The sequence below is a fragment of the Xenopus tropicalis genome, chromosome 4 (assembly GCF_000004195.4).
Source record: "Xenopus tropicalis strain Nigerian chromosome 4, UCB_Xtro_10.0, whole genome shotgun sequence".
NCBI classification, from domain to species: domain Eukaryota; kingdom Metazoa; phylum Chordata; class Amphibia; order Anura; family Pipidae; genus Xenopus; species Xenopus tropicalis.
In genome coordinates, this window is record NC_030680.2 from 30,091,015 (window position 1) to 30,109,484 (window position 18,470).

At 38.8% G+C, this 18,470-nt stretch overlaps 1 protein-coding gene across 3 annotated transcripts in view; it reads right to left on the minus strand.

The window, feature by feature from the left end:
* The window catches only part of LOC108647333 (mucin-2-like), a 70,381-nt gene that overhangs the window by 35,499 nt on the left and 16,412 nt on the right, over positions 1–18,470 (minus strand). For all 3 annotated transcript variants that reach the window (XM_031900597.1, XM_031900598.1, XM_031900599.1), the window contains exons 11-31: positions 18,044–18,182; positions 17,792–17,902; positions 17,342–17,426; positions 16,991–17,128; positions 16,744–16,908; positions 15,507–15,601; positions 14,403–14,532; positions 13,893–14,148; positions 13,081–13,127; positions 11,174–11,274; positions 9,991–10,142; positions 9,763–9,901; positions 9,552–9,662; positions 9,156–9,335; positions 8,830–9,069; positions 7,894–8,050; positions 5,921–6,049; positions 5,322–5,466; positions 5,165–5,211; positions 4,558–4,746; positions 110–2,616 (exon numbers count right to left, since the gene is read on the minus strand). In XM_031900597.1, coding sequence (XP_031756457.1) covers positions 110–2,616; positions 4,558–4,746; positions 5,165–5,211; positions 5,322–5,466; positions 5,921–6,049; positions 7,894–8,050; positions 8,830–9,069; positions 9,156–9,335; positions 9,552–9,662; positions 9,763–9,901; positions 9,991–10,142; positions 11,174–11,274; positions 13,081–13,127; positions 13,893–14,148; positions 14,403–14,532; positions 15,507–15,601; positions 16,744–16,908; positions 16,991–17,128; positions 17,342–17,426; positions 17,792–17,902; positions 18,044–18,182 — 5,263 coding nt within the window. The remainder of the gene's footprint in view (positions 1–109; positions 2,617–4,557; positions 4,747–5,164; positions 5,212–5,321; positions 5,467–5,920; positions 6,050–7,893; positions 8,051–8,829; positions 9,070–9,155; positions 9,336–9,551; positions 9,663–9,762; positions 9,902–9,990; positions 10,143–11,173; positions 11,275–13,080; positions 13,128–13,892; positions 14,149–14,402; positions 14,533–15,506; positions 15,602–16,743; positions 16,909–16,990; positions 17,129–17,341; positions 17,427–17,791; positions 17,903–18,043; positions 18,183–18,470) is intronic.

Below are 18,470 nucleotides of genomic sequence, written 5' to 3' on the forward strand. Positions count from 1 at the left end.
GTCAAGGCAAAATATTATATATACGTAACAAAATTAAACAACTAATATTTTAATCAGTTAGTAGTAGTATGAAAAACCTTGCTTGTACATATATAGGATGGCCAATTACCATTTTATCAGGCTCACAACCAGTTGTTGTTGTTGGAGTAGTTATTGGAGTAGTTGAAACTGTTGATGTTTCTGTTGTAGTTTTTGTTGTGGTTGGAGTTTCTGTTGTTGTTGAAGTTGTAGTTGTTGTTGGAGTTGTTGTTGTTTCTGTTGTAGTTTTTGTTGTGGTTGGAGTTGTAGTTTCTGTTGTTGTTGAAGTTGTAGTTTTTGTTGTGGTTAGAGTTGTAGTTTCCGTCGTTGTTAGAGGTGTAGTTTCTGTTGTGTTTGGAGTTGTAGTTATAGTTGTAGTTGTAGTTGTGGTTGGAGTTGTTGTTTCAGTTGTGGTTGGAGTTGTAGTCACTGTTGTTGTTGGAGCTGTAGTCTCTGTTGTTGTTGGAGGTGTCGTTTCTGTTGTTGTTGGAGTTGTAGTTTCTGTTGTTGTTAGAGTTGTAGTCTCTGTTGTTGAAGTTGTAGTTTCTGTTGTTATTGAAGTTGTAGTTTCTGTTGTTGATGAAGTTGTAGTTGTGGTTGGAGTTGTAGTCACTGTTGTTGTTGGAGTTGTAGTTGTAGGGGTAATTACAGTTGTTGATGTGCTACATGGCCTAAAGTCACAGCATTTGACCCTAATCTCATAGTTGTAGCAAATTGGTGGCAGCTGGTCTTTATTGTTACATATCAGTCCAAAGGAAACATTACATTGCACATCCTGCCCTAAATCACTTAGTGATGTATCTGGGAATCTTTCAGCTCTGCATTCTAATTCTTCTGGTTGATTACAGATAGGGTATCCTTTGGCTCTAATGTTCTTATATGTTTCAAAATCTCCACTGTTAGGTGTTGGTTCAGGATAGCTTTTATCGATCCAATCAGACCATTCACAGTGTTCCTCAACGCAGATTGTTGTTGGTGTGACTGTAGGGGTAGTGGTGGAAGTTGTGGTTGTCAAAGTAGTTGAAATAGGTGTAGATATTGTGGTCATTGTGGTGGTTGGTAAACAATGACTATTGTCACAACATAATATTTTCACTTGGTAGTTAAAACATTCTTTAAAATCACCCTTTTGCTCTTCATTTTTGCAAATAAAGCCAGTTTTTACATTACACTGCACAACCTGATCGATGTTATCAATTGGAGCTTTAGGGTATTTTTCTGCTCTACACTGAATATCAGCTGGCTCCTCACAAACATTTATTCCTGCTGCATTCATTTTTTCATAGGTTTCAAAATCTCCTTCACCACTCCCCAAACCTGGTGCATCAACATCAATCCAATCAGTCCAATTGCACAGTGGTCTACAGTATGAGCTAGTTGACATTTCTGTTGTGGTTATTGCAGTAGTAGAAATTGTAGTTTCTGTTGTGGTTGGTGTTGTAGTTTCTGTTGTTGTTTCAGTTGTGGTTGGAGTTGTTGTTTCAGTTGTGGTTGGAGTTGTAGTCACTGTTGTTGTTGGAGTTGTAGTCTCTGTTGTTGTTGGAGTTGTAGTTCCTGTTGTTGTTAGAGTTGTAATTTCTGTGGTTGTTAGAGTTGTAGGGGTAATTTCAGTTGTCGATGTGTGACATGGCCTAATGTAACAGCATTTGACCCTAATCTCATAGTTGTAGCAAATTGGTGGCAGCTGGTCTTTATTGTTACATATCAGTCCAAAGGAAACATTACATTGCACATCCTGCCCTAAATCACTTAGTGATGTATCTGGAAATCGATGAGCTCTGCATTCTAATTCTTCTGGTTGATTACAGATAGGGTATCCTTTGGCTCTAATGTTGTTATATGTTTCAAAATCTCCACTGCGAGGTGTTGATCCAGGATAACTTGAATCAATCCAATCAGACCACTCACAGACTTTCGGAACACAGATTGTTGTTGTTGGAGTTGTAGTTTCTGTTGTTGAAGTTGTCGTTTCTGTTGTTATTGGAGTTGTAGTTTCTGTTGTTGTTGAAGTTGTGGTTGGAGTTGTTGTTTCAGTTGTGGTTGGAGTTGTAGTCACTGTTGTTGTTGGAGTTGTAGTTTCTGTTGTTGTTGAAGTTGTAGTTGTGGTTGGAGTTGTAGTCACTGTTGTTGTTGGAGTTGTAGTCTCTGTTGTTGTTGGAGTTGTAGTTTCAGTTGTGGTTGGAGTTGTTGTTTCAGTTGTGGTTGGAGTTGTTGTTTCAGTTGTGGTTGAAGTTGTTGTTTCAGTTGTGGTTGGAGTTGTAGTCGCTGTTGTTGTTGTTGTGCTACATGGCCTAAAGTCACAGCATTTGACCCTAATCTCATAGTTGTAGCAAATTGGTGGCAGCTGGTCTTTATTGTTACATATCAGTCCAAAGGAAACATTACATTGCACATCCTGCCCTAAATCACTTAGTGATGTATCTGGGAATCGATGAGCTCTGCATTCTAATTCTTCTGGTTGATTACAGATAGGGTATCCTTTGGCTCTAATGTTCTTATATGTTTCAAAATCTCCACTGCCAGGTGTTGATCCAGGATAACTTGAATCAATCCAATCAGACCATTCACAGTGTCCCTCAACACAGATTGTTGGTGTTACTATAAAAAGAGAAAATAAAAAGATACCCATGAACCTGAAATATCACCAATAAATATTTATGTCTTGCTATTTTTATTGGTCCAGAGTTGACCATCTTTTCATGAAATAAGCAAACTGTAAGTTCCTTTTTACAGTTCAGCATCAAGACCTTTTTTCAAAAAGTTTCCTGAAATATATGATTTTATGGGGGGTATTCTGATAAAAAAAACAAAAAACATTTAACTTGCAAATTTGAAGATATGATTAATATGGTAGAATCTATAGTAAATAATAATAATAATAATATATATAATAAGTAAATCTCTGCATTCTAATGATAGGGATAATATGCTACAATAGGTGTGCAGAGCTTAATTAATTAAGATGAATTGGTATGGGACCCATTATCCAGAATGCTTGGGACCTGGGGTTTTCCGGATAAGGGGTCTTTCCGTAATTCAGATCTCCTACCTTAGGTCTACAAAAAAAATATTTAAACCCAAGATTGTTTTGGCTCCAATAAGGATTAATTATATCTTAGTTGGGATCAAGTACAAGGTTCTGTTTAATTATTACAGAAAAAAAGGAAAATCATTCTTAAAAATGTGATTTATTTGATTAAAATGGAGTCTATGGGAGATGGGCTTTCCGTAATTCAGACCTTTCTGGATAATGGGTTTCCGGATAAGGGGTCCGATACCTGTATATTAAGAGGGAATTTAATTTAAAACATTCAATGAAACATATTGCATGCTAAGATGATTTTCAATAGAGCAATTATTTCAGGTTTTCCGTTGTTCTGGGACCTCATGAGCACAGGTCATTACATTAATATTTATATATGAATGTTCATTAACCACTTAGAATGTTTATTAATTACTTAGAACAGGGATCCCCAACCAGTTGCTCACCAACCCCTTTGATGTTGCTCCCAGTGGCCTCAAAGTTGGTGCCCATTTTTGAATTTCTGACTTACTAACCAAAACCGCTAGTTGTCTGCCAGTCCACATTGGGCTACTAATCAATCTGAGTCCTTATTGGTCACCTACTAAGAAAGTTTTTGTGCTTGTGTTGCCCCCTAGCTTTTTTTTCACTGAAATGTTGCTCACGGGTAAAAAAGGTTGGGGATCCCTGACTTAGAATTTGACTTATAGTGATAAAAGATACTTCCAAACCAATGGCATGACTGGATTCTGCACACAAAATCCACTGTCTCTTCTGATGAATAGTGTGCCACTTTTCCTACTTGGCGATCCTGCCACCCTGGGCGTAACAATAGCTCCAGGGTTCTAACAGTGGGTTGCACCAGACTTGTACCCAGTAAATTGGATGCAAATGTCATTCTGAATGCATGCTATGAAAGTGAAGCAACCCCAACTCTGAAAATGCTGCACACACCTTCCGCCTGCTTTAAGTCAACACTTTGAGTCTTTTTTTATACACCGATTGCAATTGTGATGGACCCAACTTAACTGAATATGGGTAACAAACATGGGAATTGGTGTCTAAAATTGCATTTTGTACACTGCTCTTTTGTTATAATATGACCCCTTGTATCTACTGCTGGGCAGTTTGACAGAAGGGTTAGCTATGGCTGGCAAGTTTATCCTTTTAGTGCTCTAAGGAAGACCCAACCCTTGACCCAACCTCTAGAGGAAGGCCCAACCCTTAAGAAACTACAGGGATAGCACTTCATATCTGTTTTTTTATTCAAGGACTCCAATGTTGCCATTAATTGAGAGATTTTGGTCTGACAAGGGTAAAAAAATGTAATATCTAAATTAAAGGTTGTGACTCCCATTTTCCATATATCTGAGAAAAAATCTGTGGGAATTTAAAGCCTTAGAAATATATATTATAAAGAAGTTAGGCTTTCAGGCCCACATACACACAGCATTAGCAGAACTGTACAAAAATATCTTGAGTATTTCCAGGCTTGTAATGAAACTTATGAAACTTACCAGTAGGTGTGGAAGTAGTAACAGTTGAGGTTGATGTGGTGCTAAATACAGATGTAGTTGGAGTTGTCGAGTTGCACAAAATATTTTCCAGGATGGTTCCATTTTCTTTACAAATGGCACTGAGACACCCTTTGGTGTAAATCACATCATTATAATTGTATTTGGTGCCATTGTACATACAGTAGCAAGCTGTAAAAGAAAAGGGCAAAACAGAAGAGAACATGAATCACCAAAATAAACCGACAGCATTTTGTGTCATTTTCATATGAACATGGAAGAAATATAGAGAAGAACCAAATAATTGCTTGGGAATCCATATAAAAATGTTGTTACTATATGTTGTACATTTATATGCATAGCCAAAACTGTATCACCGTGGACTTGCTAGAGGCCTGTGTATTTCTTAAAGTGGCCACTCTAGCATTAACAGACCAGAGAATGTTGCAGCCTGTTGAAAGTCATAGTTAAAACGAGTTTTCTCGTTTTTATCCAAACAAATGTTGTGCTGATGTTTTATCTAAACTACTTATCAGAGAAAAACATGCTCATCTTTCATTGTAACTGTATTAAATACCAAGAGATTCACATTGTTTCTGTTCAAGCTTACCTGCCGTATCATACTTGCATTCAGTAAGGGAAGACATGCTGCATACACTGCAGAAAGAAACAAATATGCTTTCAGAATGGAACACACTACACAATAACACATGTTTTACTCTTTAAATGCATATACTTATGTGAGCATTTAAAAAAAGAAGCCTTACCATGTCTGGCAATTTTTCTTGCTGGGAACAGGGGTTCCTGGTGGGTAGTGATTTCCTTCATCATCATAGCAACCACATTGGGCTACACAATCCATTGTGTCCTCATTAAAATATGGCTTTTCTGCTGGGCAGTTGGGATAACATCCTAAACGCAAGATAGGATTAGTCAAGATGAAAGAGAGAAATGTAACTGAACACTTAGGGTTACATTTACTCTAACATTTCTCTTTTTTTATTTTTAAAAATGTGAATAAACTCATTTCCACAAATTTACTTAAAAGTCTGCTGGAAAAAGTCACAGAAATGTCCCAAAACTCAGAAAACTGTTGCACAAATTTTCCGAAACTAAAATTTTGAAGCAAAAGAAGGATCCTCCAGGGAAGGGACTTCTGGCATTGACTTCTACTTGATCTCGGCAGGTTTTAGATGGCGAATTGTTGGATTTGGATTTTTATCAATTTTGACACATAGTTTATCTCAAAAAGACTTTTTTTCTGTGACTTCTAGCTCTAAAAAATCCAAACGGGGGGGGGGGGGGGGGGGGGGGGAAGAAACTAATATAAAGCTTACAATTAGGCAACTTGTTAACTATCTCTTACCTTCCAAACCCGGTAGATTATAAAGGCAATTCCCGGTGGGGTTTCTACAAGTTTTCATGCAGCTGTGACCACATGGCTTGTAATGCCACTCACATTCACCTTCTGGGTTGTAGTAATCACAGAAAACAGCTAGACACAAAAAATATTTTACAATTATATTCATTTCAAATAAAAGAATTCTGAATATGAATATTGGTTGTATCCTGTTGCCATAAGGCAAGATTTAACATGACCTGTCTATCAGTAAATAATTAAAACAAAGTATACAACAATATGCATTTAAAGGGGACATGAAGGTATTAGCCTGTGAGGAAGTGTAAACTATACCCTGTGGCAGGGAGGTTCCCCAATAGACCCAGGGGAGTCCTATTACCTAGCCTATAAAAGAGGAGGGAGCACATACTTCTGTCTCTTTGAACTTCACTCTATGGAAGGGGGTGGATGCTGCTGGAGAGCTTGAGGAAGGAGGCTTCACTAATGGCCTGAGGTGAAAAAAGGCCCAATGACTGGAGAAGAGTTAACCCTAAAGTACTAATGCCTTAGTGAACTAAGGTATAAGGGACCCCATGAAAACGATAGCAGATAGCTCCCATTATAGTACATCCTAGGAGCTGTGAGCTGGATGGTATGAACTAGTAATAGAAGTTTTGTGCTCCACTGAAGAGATTTAGTGACAGTCACCAGGCACAAATGGGATCGTCTCTTAGGGAACCATTCATGAATCGCTAGTTAAAAGGAAAAAATTGAGAGTATCCATAATAATTTATGATATGTGAAAATTGCACGAAAATTATTTTCTTGGTCATACGAAAATATTGTGGTTGCGATCTGAAAGTCATGAAATTCCGAACGATCGGAAACGGAGCGAAAATCTTTCTGGCTTTGAAACTTCAATGTATGATTTTGGAAGCCTTCCATAGGACTCAATGGCACTCTGCAGCTCCAACCCGGCCCAAGGAAAGTCTCCCATAGGGCTCAATGGCACTCTGCAGCTCCAACCTGGCCCAAGGAAAGTCTCCCATAGGGCTCAATGGCACTCTGCAGCTCCAACCCGGCCCAAGGAAAGTCTCCCATAGGGCTCAATGGCACTCTGCAGCTCCAACCCGGCCCAAGGAAAGTCTCCCATAGGGCTCAATGGCACTCTGCAGCTCCAACCTGGCCCAAGGAAAGTCTCCCATAGGGCTCAATGGCACCCTGCAGCTCCAACCCGGCCCAAGGAAAGTCTCCCATAGGGCTCAATGGCACTCTGCAGCTCCAACCCGGCCCAAGGAAAGTCTCCCATAGGGCTCAATGGCACTCTGCAGCTCCAACCTGGCCCAAGGAAAGTCTCCCATAAGGCTCAATGGCACCTGCAGCTCCAACCCGGCCCAAGGAAAGTCTCCCATAGGGCTCAATGGCACTCTGCAGCTCTAACCTGGCCCAAGGAAAGTCTCCCATAGGGCTCAATGGCACTCTGCAGCTCCAACCCGGCCCAAGGAAAGTCTCCCATAGGGCTCAATGGCACTCTGCAGCTCCAACCTGGCCCAAGGAAAGTCTCCCATAGGGCTCAATGGCACTCTGCAGCTCCAACCTGGCCCAAGGAAAGTCTCCCATAGGGCTCAATGGCACTCTGCAGCTCCAACCTGGCCAAAGGAAAGTCACAATACCGAAGCTTGAATGAATTCCGAAATGGTCGTAGTCTTTGCGAAAAATACAACTTTTTCGTGGAAGTTAACGAAAACCACGAAAAAGTTGTGCTATTTTAACGATATTATCATGGTCATTATGAAAAGTTCTGAAAATGAGAAAAAATAAGTTTTTTTCTGAAAAAAAAATATTGTGGTTTCATGAATGGGCCCCTTACTGTGAAAGTATACAAAGGTGCTCCCCTTATAATTAATATTTTTATAATAAATATACTCTTCCTGTGCGTTATCCTTGAGAGCAGCTGAAAAGAGTACACCCAAGCATCTAGAGTGCTCCAGATTACTTACGACAAATGCTTGGGGTTCTCCAGGAAACACAAATGCCAGCTTCGCCACAGGCAAGAGCGTAGGCGGCAATTGCAGTGCACATACACTCACAGTCTCCACCGCTGTCACAAGCACAGGAGTCGGAAACGCAGGCATCATAATACTGTGATGGGTCAAGCTATAAAAACACATTTTAGCTCATTAGCATTCTTTTAATTAGCATCCTGTTGAACTCAAGTTTAATTCTAATCTTTCTACAGTTTTATTTTCATGAATTATTGTAGTGCTTAAAAGGGAATCTATACCCCTGAACAATGTAGGTCTCTATGAAATATATTGCATAAAACAGCTCATATGTGAAACCCTGCTCAATTTAAATAAACCATTTTTTATTAAACAATACTTTTTTAAGTAGTATGTGCTATTGGGTAATCCTAAATAGAAAATTGCCATTTTAAAAATGAAGGGCGCCCCCTGGGATCATAGGATTCACAGTGCACACAAACAAACCAAGGACACACATACATGCTAGGTCACATGATCCAATTAATGGACAAAGTTCAGCCTTTTGCTCCCACATTTCTCCCTGTTACAGTTAGAGCTGCATTATTTATTTCCATGTTAGCTCTGAGGAAGCACACAGCCCATCACTAAATGGTGGCTCAAGTATTCATTCTGGGGGTATAGTTTTCCTTTAACTTTAAAGTGCTACATTTGAGAGTGCTCAAATTCAGATACGCGTGTAAGAATTACATTGACTCGCTTTACAAAATAGCTTAGATAATGTGTATATAGTAATGACTTGTTGTAAACCCTTATAAATATATGGATATGAATTTATAAGATGCGTTAAAAGACCTGAATTGCCCTACCTTACCCCCCCCTCCTTTTTTCTTTCTGTATCTCCTCCCTGTTTGTTGAAAACAATAAAGAAGCATTTAACAAATTCACATTCACCTGAGAATGGCAAGCAGAAAATGCCTTGCCGTTGATGATGCTGCATTGCTTTTGTGCCCATGATTTTCTATATGGGTTGGCAGAACAAGGATCCCTGGTGGTATTGGCATCGGGACATGTTGGGTTGAGTTTCCAGCTGTTTCCAAATTCCACAGGATCCCCTACTACAGACAAGCTCCTAGTAGTGAAGTCATTGTTTCCATCTCCATCATAATTACCGCACAGACCACAGACTTTACCCTGTGTATAAAAAAATGATATGTTTAACACCTTTCTTAAAATTGCCGAAATTGTGGAGAGTGTCCAGCTGTGCTTCACAATCTTACCTCGAAGTCTTTAGTGAGCTTGATGAAGATGCTAGTCTTCTTATCCCACAGCAGGATCAGCCCACTGTCAGACTCAATAACAAGGTAGATACCCATATAACGAATTGTATATGGTACCTTAGCGTCGGGGTCTCTTTTCACTATGTCAAACTGTTCATTTGCAAGACTAAGTTCAAAGCTCTGTTAATGGGAAAAAGGTGGAGATGTCACCAACTAATTGGATAAATCATAGCAGAAGCATACTTAGCCATTCTGCTGTATGTGGCAAAGTGTATGCCATTAATTAAAACTCACTACTCTTCTTACAGCTTTCTATTACTATTTCCAGATAAGGAAAAAAGGTTAAAAATCTATAACACACGGGTACAGTTATGAAGAGCTGTGCTCCCAGCTTACCCTTAGATAGATTTTGATAGCTTTAGAACAGGTTGTGCCGGTAGTTCCACATGGGATATTCTCAGTAATGACTCGGAAAGAGCTGCTGCTATCAGATCTACCACAATTATCCTGAAATAATATTGTGAGAACCAAGTTATAAGCATAATCTCCTTTTTTAGACTTAGAGTCCTTTACATGCATTTTCCAAACGATTAATCCCATACTATACCTGCACAAGACTATATTCACAGTTTCCATTAAAAGTGTATTGTTTCCCATCAAAAGTGATATAATGTCCATCTCCATACACAGCACAGGTCCCTAGACATGGTTCATTAGTACATTCCCACTTTCGATTTTTGCATGTACTGTGGAGAGAGGGAGGAATATTATTTTTTTTAATTGTGTAAGCATTATTTATACAATACCTTGCTTGGGTCTATATTCATGCACATACCAATTATTGCATTTCACTTTAATGCTTTCTCCAGGTTGGTAAGTGGCTCCGTTGTGTTCACATGGACATTGATCCTCATGAATGCAGCCCCCTTTTCCATCTGACAATAGTCCATCAGGACAGACACAGCCAGAGACACAATTTGTTCTGTACTGCAAATCAGGTGAAAAAACAATCAAGACAGCATAACATAACGTTATAAGGACTTATTTATGAATTAATAGTAGTTGCTACTGGCAACTGCACTGGTACAAATGTATCATCTGTGCTAGCAAATTAGCCCTATGCTCTGTAGCTGTGTCTTTATTTGTTCTGTATATTATTGCAGCCATGAAAACAACAAAAAATATATGTTTTGAATTGATTGGTTTGGGTGCTGATAAGCATAATTTAATATGAAGAAGGTTTATAAAGCATGAAAAACTGATGCAAGTATCATATGTTGATTCCTTAATGGTCATATAACCCCGCCCATACATGAAAATGTAATCAGTGAACAGCCTAGTTGAAATCTTTAAATCCCTGCCTCTCCGGCTGTTCATAGGTCAATAATAAGGCTACAGCATCCCCTTAATCACTTAGGATTCCTTCTCTGCCCCCTCCTCAGGAATTTACTTTGACTTTAGACTCCTGAGCATGCTCAGTCCTTCTCAGCTCACAGTATTAAACACATCCTTCAGTGTAGCAACCAATGAGGAGATGGCATTGCTGGTTCCCATAGAACTCTGCTCTATCTGTCTTCTATTTTTTTCCTAACCTCCTCTCCTGAGCTCACCTTAACCATTACAGAGCACAATCAAAGCAGAACTTTTATAAAAGTATGTTCTGCCTGTGTAAGCCTGCATTCTTCATTGCATGAAGTTTACAGCGCACATGTGCTGTTTGCAGATGTAAATGTCACTAAAGAAGTGTGAGAGGGGAATTGGCCACTGGATGATAGCTGCTATTTGTTTTAGGAAAATGTGATGTGCTGGTGAATGGAGGGAACATATACAGTACAGATGGTGTGATTTGGGTGGGGGACATGTGTCCAACTTGTATACATTGTAGGAAAATATAGGCTTTACATGTCCTTTGAGAAAATACCAAACTGCTGGAAATACCTCTGAATTCCACAGTTCAGTATTTAATAAATCTGTCACTTATTATTGTTCTATATTTATTGTTTAGAGAAAAAACTTACACACTGTGTATCCAATATCTGGCAACTCTTTTGGCATTCAGCTCCTTTTGTGCCCTTTGCTGCGTTATTACAATCAAAATAAACCATGGGAGCAGTGCATTCTGTGGGAGAAAAGGACATTAATAAAGGCGGTAGTAAATAATGATAGTAAATATAGTATTGTTGATATAAAACAGTCCATCATGGTGCTAATATAGTCAGTATCATAATGCGTTATTATGCACGATTTTAATGGGTTAATTTTCATAGGACTTCTTGACACAAAGGGAACACACATATGGGCTCATTTACTTGCAAGTGCAAACTACCATGTTTTTTACACTATGCAACCTGTCTTAAGCTTGGCTCCCATAGGCGCAGATTTTTGCTCTCCAGAATGGGCATAAAGGCCTGTGCTTCTCTGGTAAATGTAATGTTTGTATTCATAAGGGGAGGGCTGGAGCAGCACCCCTATCCCACCCCATCTGGATGTGCAATCAAATTCCTTGCCACACGTTCTTTGTAAATGAGTACAAAGGGGTGCAATTGTGCTTTTAGTACATTATTAGATAAATTACCCCTACAGCTTTTGATCGCAACTTTAATGCAAAAGACTGATAGTTGACTGATATTTGAAAGCAACATAATGCAACTGGAGAGCTAAATGATTTCACATAACCTAAAGAGGAACTATTCAAAATAAATGTCGAATTAATATGTATACTAAAACTACATTTGAAATTAACTTTCTATTAATAATTCAAATGAATTTAATATAAGCTTTATCTTATGGAAATAAAAATAATAAATTATCAAGTAAATATCATGTACTGTTTCTGAAATAATCAAGGTACTCTTGACTCTCCTCTCTTAGCAATCTGTCTGTCTTCATGCACCCTTTGGGGTTTGTGATGTGCGTGTTGAGATTTTCTGGACCCACACCTGACCCTAACCCGCCAGCTCCCAACCCAAACCCTACCCAACCCGGCTTCCTTCCTCTATTTATAGACCTGCGCCCTCCCGGCAATGATATCACAAAGGGGCGGGGCTTCCGGACACACACCTATAAATAGAGAAGGCGAGCCGAGAAGCGAGCTGCTGGCAGTGTAAGGTTGCGGGCGAACCCACCCGCAACCCGCAGGCGATGTGCCGAAGTTGGCCCAAACCCGCCCGACCCGTGGGTCCCGCTGGTACAGGTCCAGCCCACACATCACTATTTAGGGTGTATTTACTAACACTGGAGACAAATATCACCAGTGATGTTGCCCATAGCAACCAATCAAATCTTTGCTTTTGTTTTCTAACCTGTAAGTAGCCATTCAAATCTAATTGCTGATTGGTTGCTATGGGCAACATCACCAGTAATGTTTGTCTCTAGTGTTAATAAATACGTCTCTTTTTTTTAAGTATGTCAAAGGACACTAACCTCTAATACATTGTCTAGGCAAAGAAAGGGTGCACCAATATATTTGACTTACAGTAACTGTCCGTTAAACATGTAGAGAAAACGATTGCTAAGAGGGGAATAGTAAAGAATTAGGGCCCTGACACACAAGAAGATTAGTCGCCCATGATAAATCTCCTCTACTGTGGGTGACTAATCTTCTCCAAATGCTTTCCCACTGGCGGTTATATAAATCGCTGTTGGGAAAACATATGCATCACTTCAGCTTTCCGAAGTCACCCAAAGTTGCGCTTTGAGCATGCAAAGGTCTTTGGAGCAAATTGGAGGAAAATAGTCATCTACGGTAGAGGAGATTTATCATGCAGGGACTAATTTATTTAAATCTCTAAATGGATTATTTCAGAAATGTTTTATTGACTTTATTCAGAAAGTTTTTCATTTTGATGAGATGAAGCTTTTATGAAGTTTCCATTTTCCTGTTTAAGTAATTTGTGAATGACATATCTGATGTAATGGATATTACCAGGCTTATTGTCGCCGATACAGTTCAACTGTCCTTGAGTGCAGGAACTGTAAAATAAAAAAGAACAGCATTTAAGTAGGCAAAGTTGGTTTATCTCTGAGTACTTTATCTTGCTGTCATTAAAGAACAAAACTGCAAAAAAACAGTAAACTCTGGTTTGTTACACCAAAATAATGAAATAGAATGAAGTGCATTGAACCCACTGAGCAACAAATAATACATACAAAAACAAAATATAATATATGGGCTTTTAGACCCAGCCCAAGAGTTCTACCACTCCTAGGCAATTAGCAATTGGCCAATGAGGGGTCCCTAGAGAATGATTATTGCCCCAGGGGCCAGACAAGAGCAAACAAACAGAAACAATGGGGCTGATTTACTAAAATTGTCACAATAATGCTTGAATCGTTCGTACAAACATGTCGAGTTTACATTAGAAAATCCCACATTTTTCAAACCAAAAGTATTGTTAAAACTCAAAAAATTAGAGTTTATACAGGTATTGCTCCAGCAGCCATTTTAGGAGCATTGGCACTCATTCTTCATAAACAATAATGTGTTTCCCTTGAAAACACGTGAAATAAAAACAGTGATTAACTTCTCCTTGAAACTGGGTGAAACAGAAAACAATAAGAGAATAACTCCCTCTTGAAACTGAGTAAAACAGAAAACGACAAGGGGATTAACTTCCCCTTGAAAGTGGGTGAAACGGAAACAATTAGGGGATTGACTGCCCCTTGAAAGTGGGTGAAACAGAAAACAATAAGGGAATAAAACTTCTCCTTGAAACTGGGTGAAATGTTGTAACTCACCATTGCTTTCCATTGTCATGGACCACTTGTCCAGAGGGCACAGCACTCCCCTTGTAGTAGCAGGGGCAGGCAGTTTCGGGAACACATTTCCCACTGTCATCCATGTAGAACCCTTTAGTACAGCCGCACCCATCTACAGGAAGGAACTTGATGTTGCAGGTGGTATCCGGCTCAAAGCGAGAGCGGCAGGTTGGCTGGCAGGTTTTCATAGAAGAGGTGTAGTGTAATGATTCAGGGCAGTATTTGGAATATTTAGCTAAAATAAAGGAGGTGAGACAAATTTACTAATTGCAGATAATCTTCTTGAGTTGATTTTATTGTATAACATCAGACTTCATACTCTTGGATAAGAAAATGGGTTTGAATAAATCAGAAAAGAAATGAACAAATGCTTTGTTTGTATTTCATAACCCAATTATTTAATCCTACTGCAATATTGATCATTAATATCCTGTTCATTATCTAGAAACTCTGATTAAACATAATTATGTGAAACCATCAGTAACTTACAGCATGGGGTATGTGTTTGCCATTCTGTCAGTATGACGCCTTTGCTTAGGCAGACCCTAATATAAGAGGAGAGGGCGGCACACATACAATCTTCACTCTTCTCACAGCTACAGGAGTCAAACATACAGATCTATGAAAAAAGAAAACATATAGTTACGTCCTATAATTACGAGTACCACCTTCTAAGCCAAGGACCTAATTTCTAATCTAGCGCAAAGAACAGTGTACAGATTGCACATCCTATGGGTATCCATGAAATTTGGTACCACTTAGCACACCTTTAGTAAACAAATCCTAGTAAGAAATAAATGGGTACATACAACTTCTAGGAATGCTCTTACCCCTGCTGCGAAAGCTCAATTTTAGTGTTAATTAATAGGGATGTAGCAAACCTCAAAAAAAAAGTTTGCGAACGCGTTCGCGAACTTACGCCAAAAAGTGCGAATATTCGCGAACTTTGCGAACCCCATAGACTTCAATGGGAAGGCGAACTTTAAAACCTAGAAAAGCTATTTCTGGCCAGAAAACTGATTTTAAAGTTGTTTAAAGGGTGCCACGACCTGGAGAGTGGCATGCAGGAGGGGGATCAAGGGCAAAAATTTCTCTGAAAAATACTTTGTTGACACAGCGTTGCGTAAAATCGCAAAGGCAGCTGGCAGACCTAGCGGAAATACGTGCCGTTTTTTGCTATTTCGCACTATTAGCACCATGGAAACGGGATTTGCTGAAAAACGCCATGTGTGGCTTGTGCGGCGTTTTTAGGCCGAGAAAAAATGCAGCGGAAAGACGCCACGCGAATCCAAATTGCGAACATACGCGAAAAGTTCGCGAACTTGCGAATACCCGATGTTCACGCAAATTAGTTCGCCGGCAAACAGTTCGCTACGTCTCTATTAATTAAATGTCACCCTATTAAAAGTGGGAGAACTTTAATCTTGTCATCCCAAAGCCCAAACAGGAACTGCTTGAAAAACTTTATTGGTTGCCTTGGGTTCGAACTATTGGGAGTTGATAGTAAAGGTAAGGTTGCTAAATGACTCTTCAGAAGTTACTGTGGCTGAATAGAATGTTTGTGTATGTGTTTGTGTGCACACATGGACTTACCTTTTGGAACCTTCGTGGGCTCACTTTTGAGTGGCAAGCAGCGAAAGGACCATTTGGGTCAGATATAAGACCACACCAGTGTGAAGCATATTGTTCTACAGAAGTATGAGAAGACAATTTGTTATTTTTAGAACAAATCATAGATTACTCATTCACTTATAAATTCAATTAAAAGTACTGCATTTTTTTCTTAAATAATCTTCGATTCATATTAATTGAAATATGATTATTTTCCATGATACATATGGGTCCCTTTACAGTGAAGGATTTCATATTATTTAGATTTAAGTTTGCCTGTGTCAGGGCATTATACATAAGTCATCATGGCCTACTATTTACACTTCCATTCCATTTCCACCATATTTAGTGTTTTGGAATCCCCTGGGGAGGTAACCCTATCATTTGTGAACATTATATTTTTTATTAAAGGTATGGGACCTGTTATCCAGAATGATAAGGGATCTTTCTGTAATCTGGATCTCCATACCTTAAGTCTACTAAAAAAATAATTTAAACATTAAATACACCCAATAGGATTGTTTTGCCTCGCATAATGATTCATTCTCTCTTAGTTGGGATCAAGTACAGGTACTGTTTTATTATTACAGAGAAAAGGGAATCATTTAACCATTAAATAACCCCAATAGGGCTGTTCTGCCCCCAATAAGGGGTAATTATATCTTAGTTGGGATCAAGTACAGGTACTGTTTTATTATTACAGAGAAAAGGGAATCATTTAACCATTAAATAAACCCAATAGGGCTGTTCTGCCCCCAATAAGGGGTAATTATATCTTAGTTGGGATCAAGTACAGGTACTGTTTTATTATTATAGAGAAAAGGGAATCATTTAACCATTAAATAAACCCAATAGGGCTGTTCTGCCCCCAATAAGGGGTAATTATATCTTAGTTGGGATCAAGTACAAGGTTCTGTTTTATTATTATAGAGAAAAGCAACTCATTCTCAAAATCTTAATTATTTGCTTAAAATTGAGTCTATGAGAGTCTATGAGAGTTGACCTTCCCATAATTCGGAACTTTCTGGATAATGGGTTTCCAGATAAGGTATCCCATACCTGTATAGATTTTTAGGGTATCCTGACATAAACTTACTTTTATTTTACGTTAAGCTGGGGCATGGAGATTCTTTATGACTGATATAATACAATATCATATAAAGTCCACCAGAAATTATAGGTTTTAATAATACAAACACATAATGCCAGAAACATTTACCATTTTCAATACTCAGAGAGCATGGATCAGTATAGTCATTCTTTATGTTTGGACAATCAGCTTGGGCCTTCCAAGAATTGGCGAAAGATGCTGCAGTTCCTTCTAAAATTCCATATACTGTTAGGAAATCATCTTTTTGTATGCTGTTAAAGTTTCCACAGAGACCTGCCAAAATAGGCCATATGGGTTAAGCCACAGTAAATTAATAATTTTGTTTTTTGTAGAAAATGTTCCAAAACGTCCTTACCGCATGTCTTGGTTTGGAAGGCTGGATGCAATGTCACATAAACCTGCATTAAGGGAGTGAGCTGAGCAGTCACCTGGAGTCCAAAATTTGTTTCAACAATAATGTAGAAAGAGGTAGGTTGGAAGATGATGAAACTGGCTGCAAACAAAACCACACAATAAGTGCAGATATGGACATGCTTCTTTTATTGTCCACAAATAATATCCATTAATCCCATCAAAGCCATACATCACTACATATATTAGTTAGTTCCCAAAATGTTGGAAGCACTAAACTTGTATGTATTGTACAGATACAACAGGTACACGTTACATTTCCTGCCATATAATGTCAAACATGAATATATCTTACCTGTAGAAAGTGGCAACTGGGTATAGATAGTATTCACATACACACTGCCATCTGGTTTGATTTCAATATTCTGTTGGGGTATATTCTGGGGTATGAAAATATAATAAAGTGAGAATAAAAATACATGGCTCTCCATCTTCAAGTTAAGTGGCTTATAGGGATGCCTATGTGCCTCTCTCCATCATTAATACACTGCTGCCAAATGCAGGCAGCACTGTATTCATGGGTGGGTCCACAGAACCTGTGGAAATTCATTTACAAAGTCAGTGCCTACCTCCCCAGTCTTAAATCACCCCTCAAATGTCCAAACTGACAAGCTACTGTCAGGGCAACACTGCAAGTCTAAAAATGTTGGTTCTGGCCTAACTTAAGGGAACAAAATATACTTAATTTGATGTTTTCCTTTTTTGATAAATAAAAAAAGAGTAAAAAAACAGTGTGAGGACTTACAGTTTCCTGTCCATTGAGCAGGATCATAATGCTCTTTAGACAGGACTCACTTTCACTTAAACCACATTTGCGAATTTCAGTAACAACTGTGAATGCTCTGCCATCGCACATCTGTGAATTTGAAAACATGAAAAAATTCAGTGTATTGCTTTAAATATTATATGTAATTATGTATATTTTCCATAGAATATGGAAAAACAGTTCATTTTTCTGTATACAATACATATTGTTGAAGAATTTTAGAGTCCTTACCTTGGTCAGTACATAGTTACATTCACCATGGATGTTGTAATGAGTCTGATCATATGTTGTGACATGGGAACCTCCTTCTACAGAGCAAGTTGAGGAACAAGGCAGATCCTTGCAGTTCCACTTCCCCGAGGAACATACACTATAGGAGAAATGATATTGAGCTAAGTCATTGGTTTACAACAGGGGTCCACAAACTTTTTTACCTGTGAGCCACATTTAAATGTAAAAAGAGTTGGGAAGCAACAGAAGCATAAAAACCTTTCTGGGGTGCTAAATAAGGACAGGGATTGGCTATTCGAAGGCCCTAATATGGACTGGCAGCCTACAGCCTTCAAGTAAAAAATTCCAAAATAAGCTGCTGCTTTGAGGCCATTGGGAGCAACATCCAAGGGGTTGGTGAGCAACATGTTGGGGATCACTGGTTTAC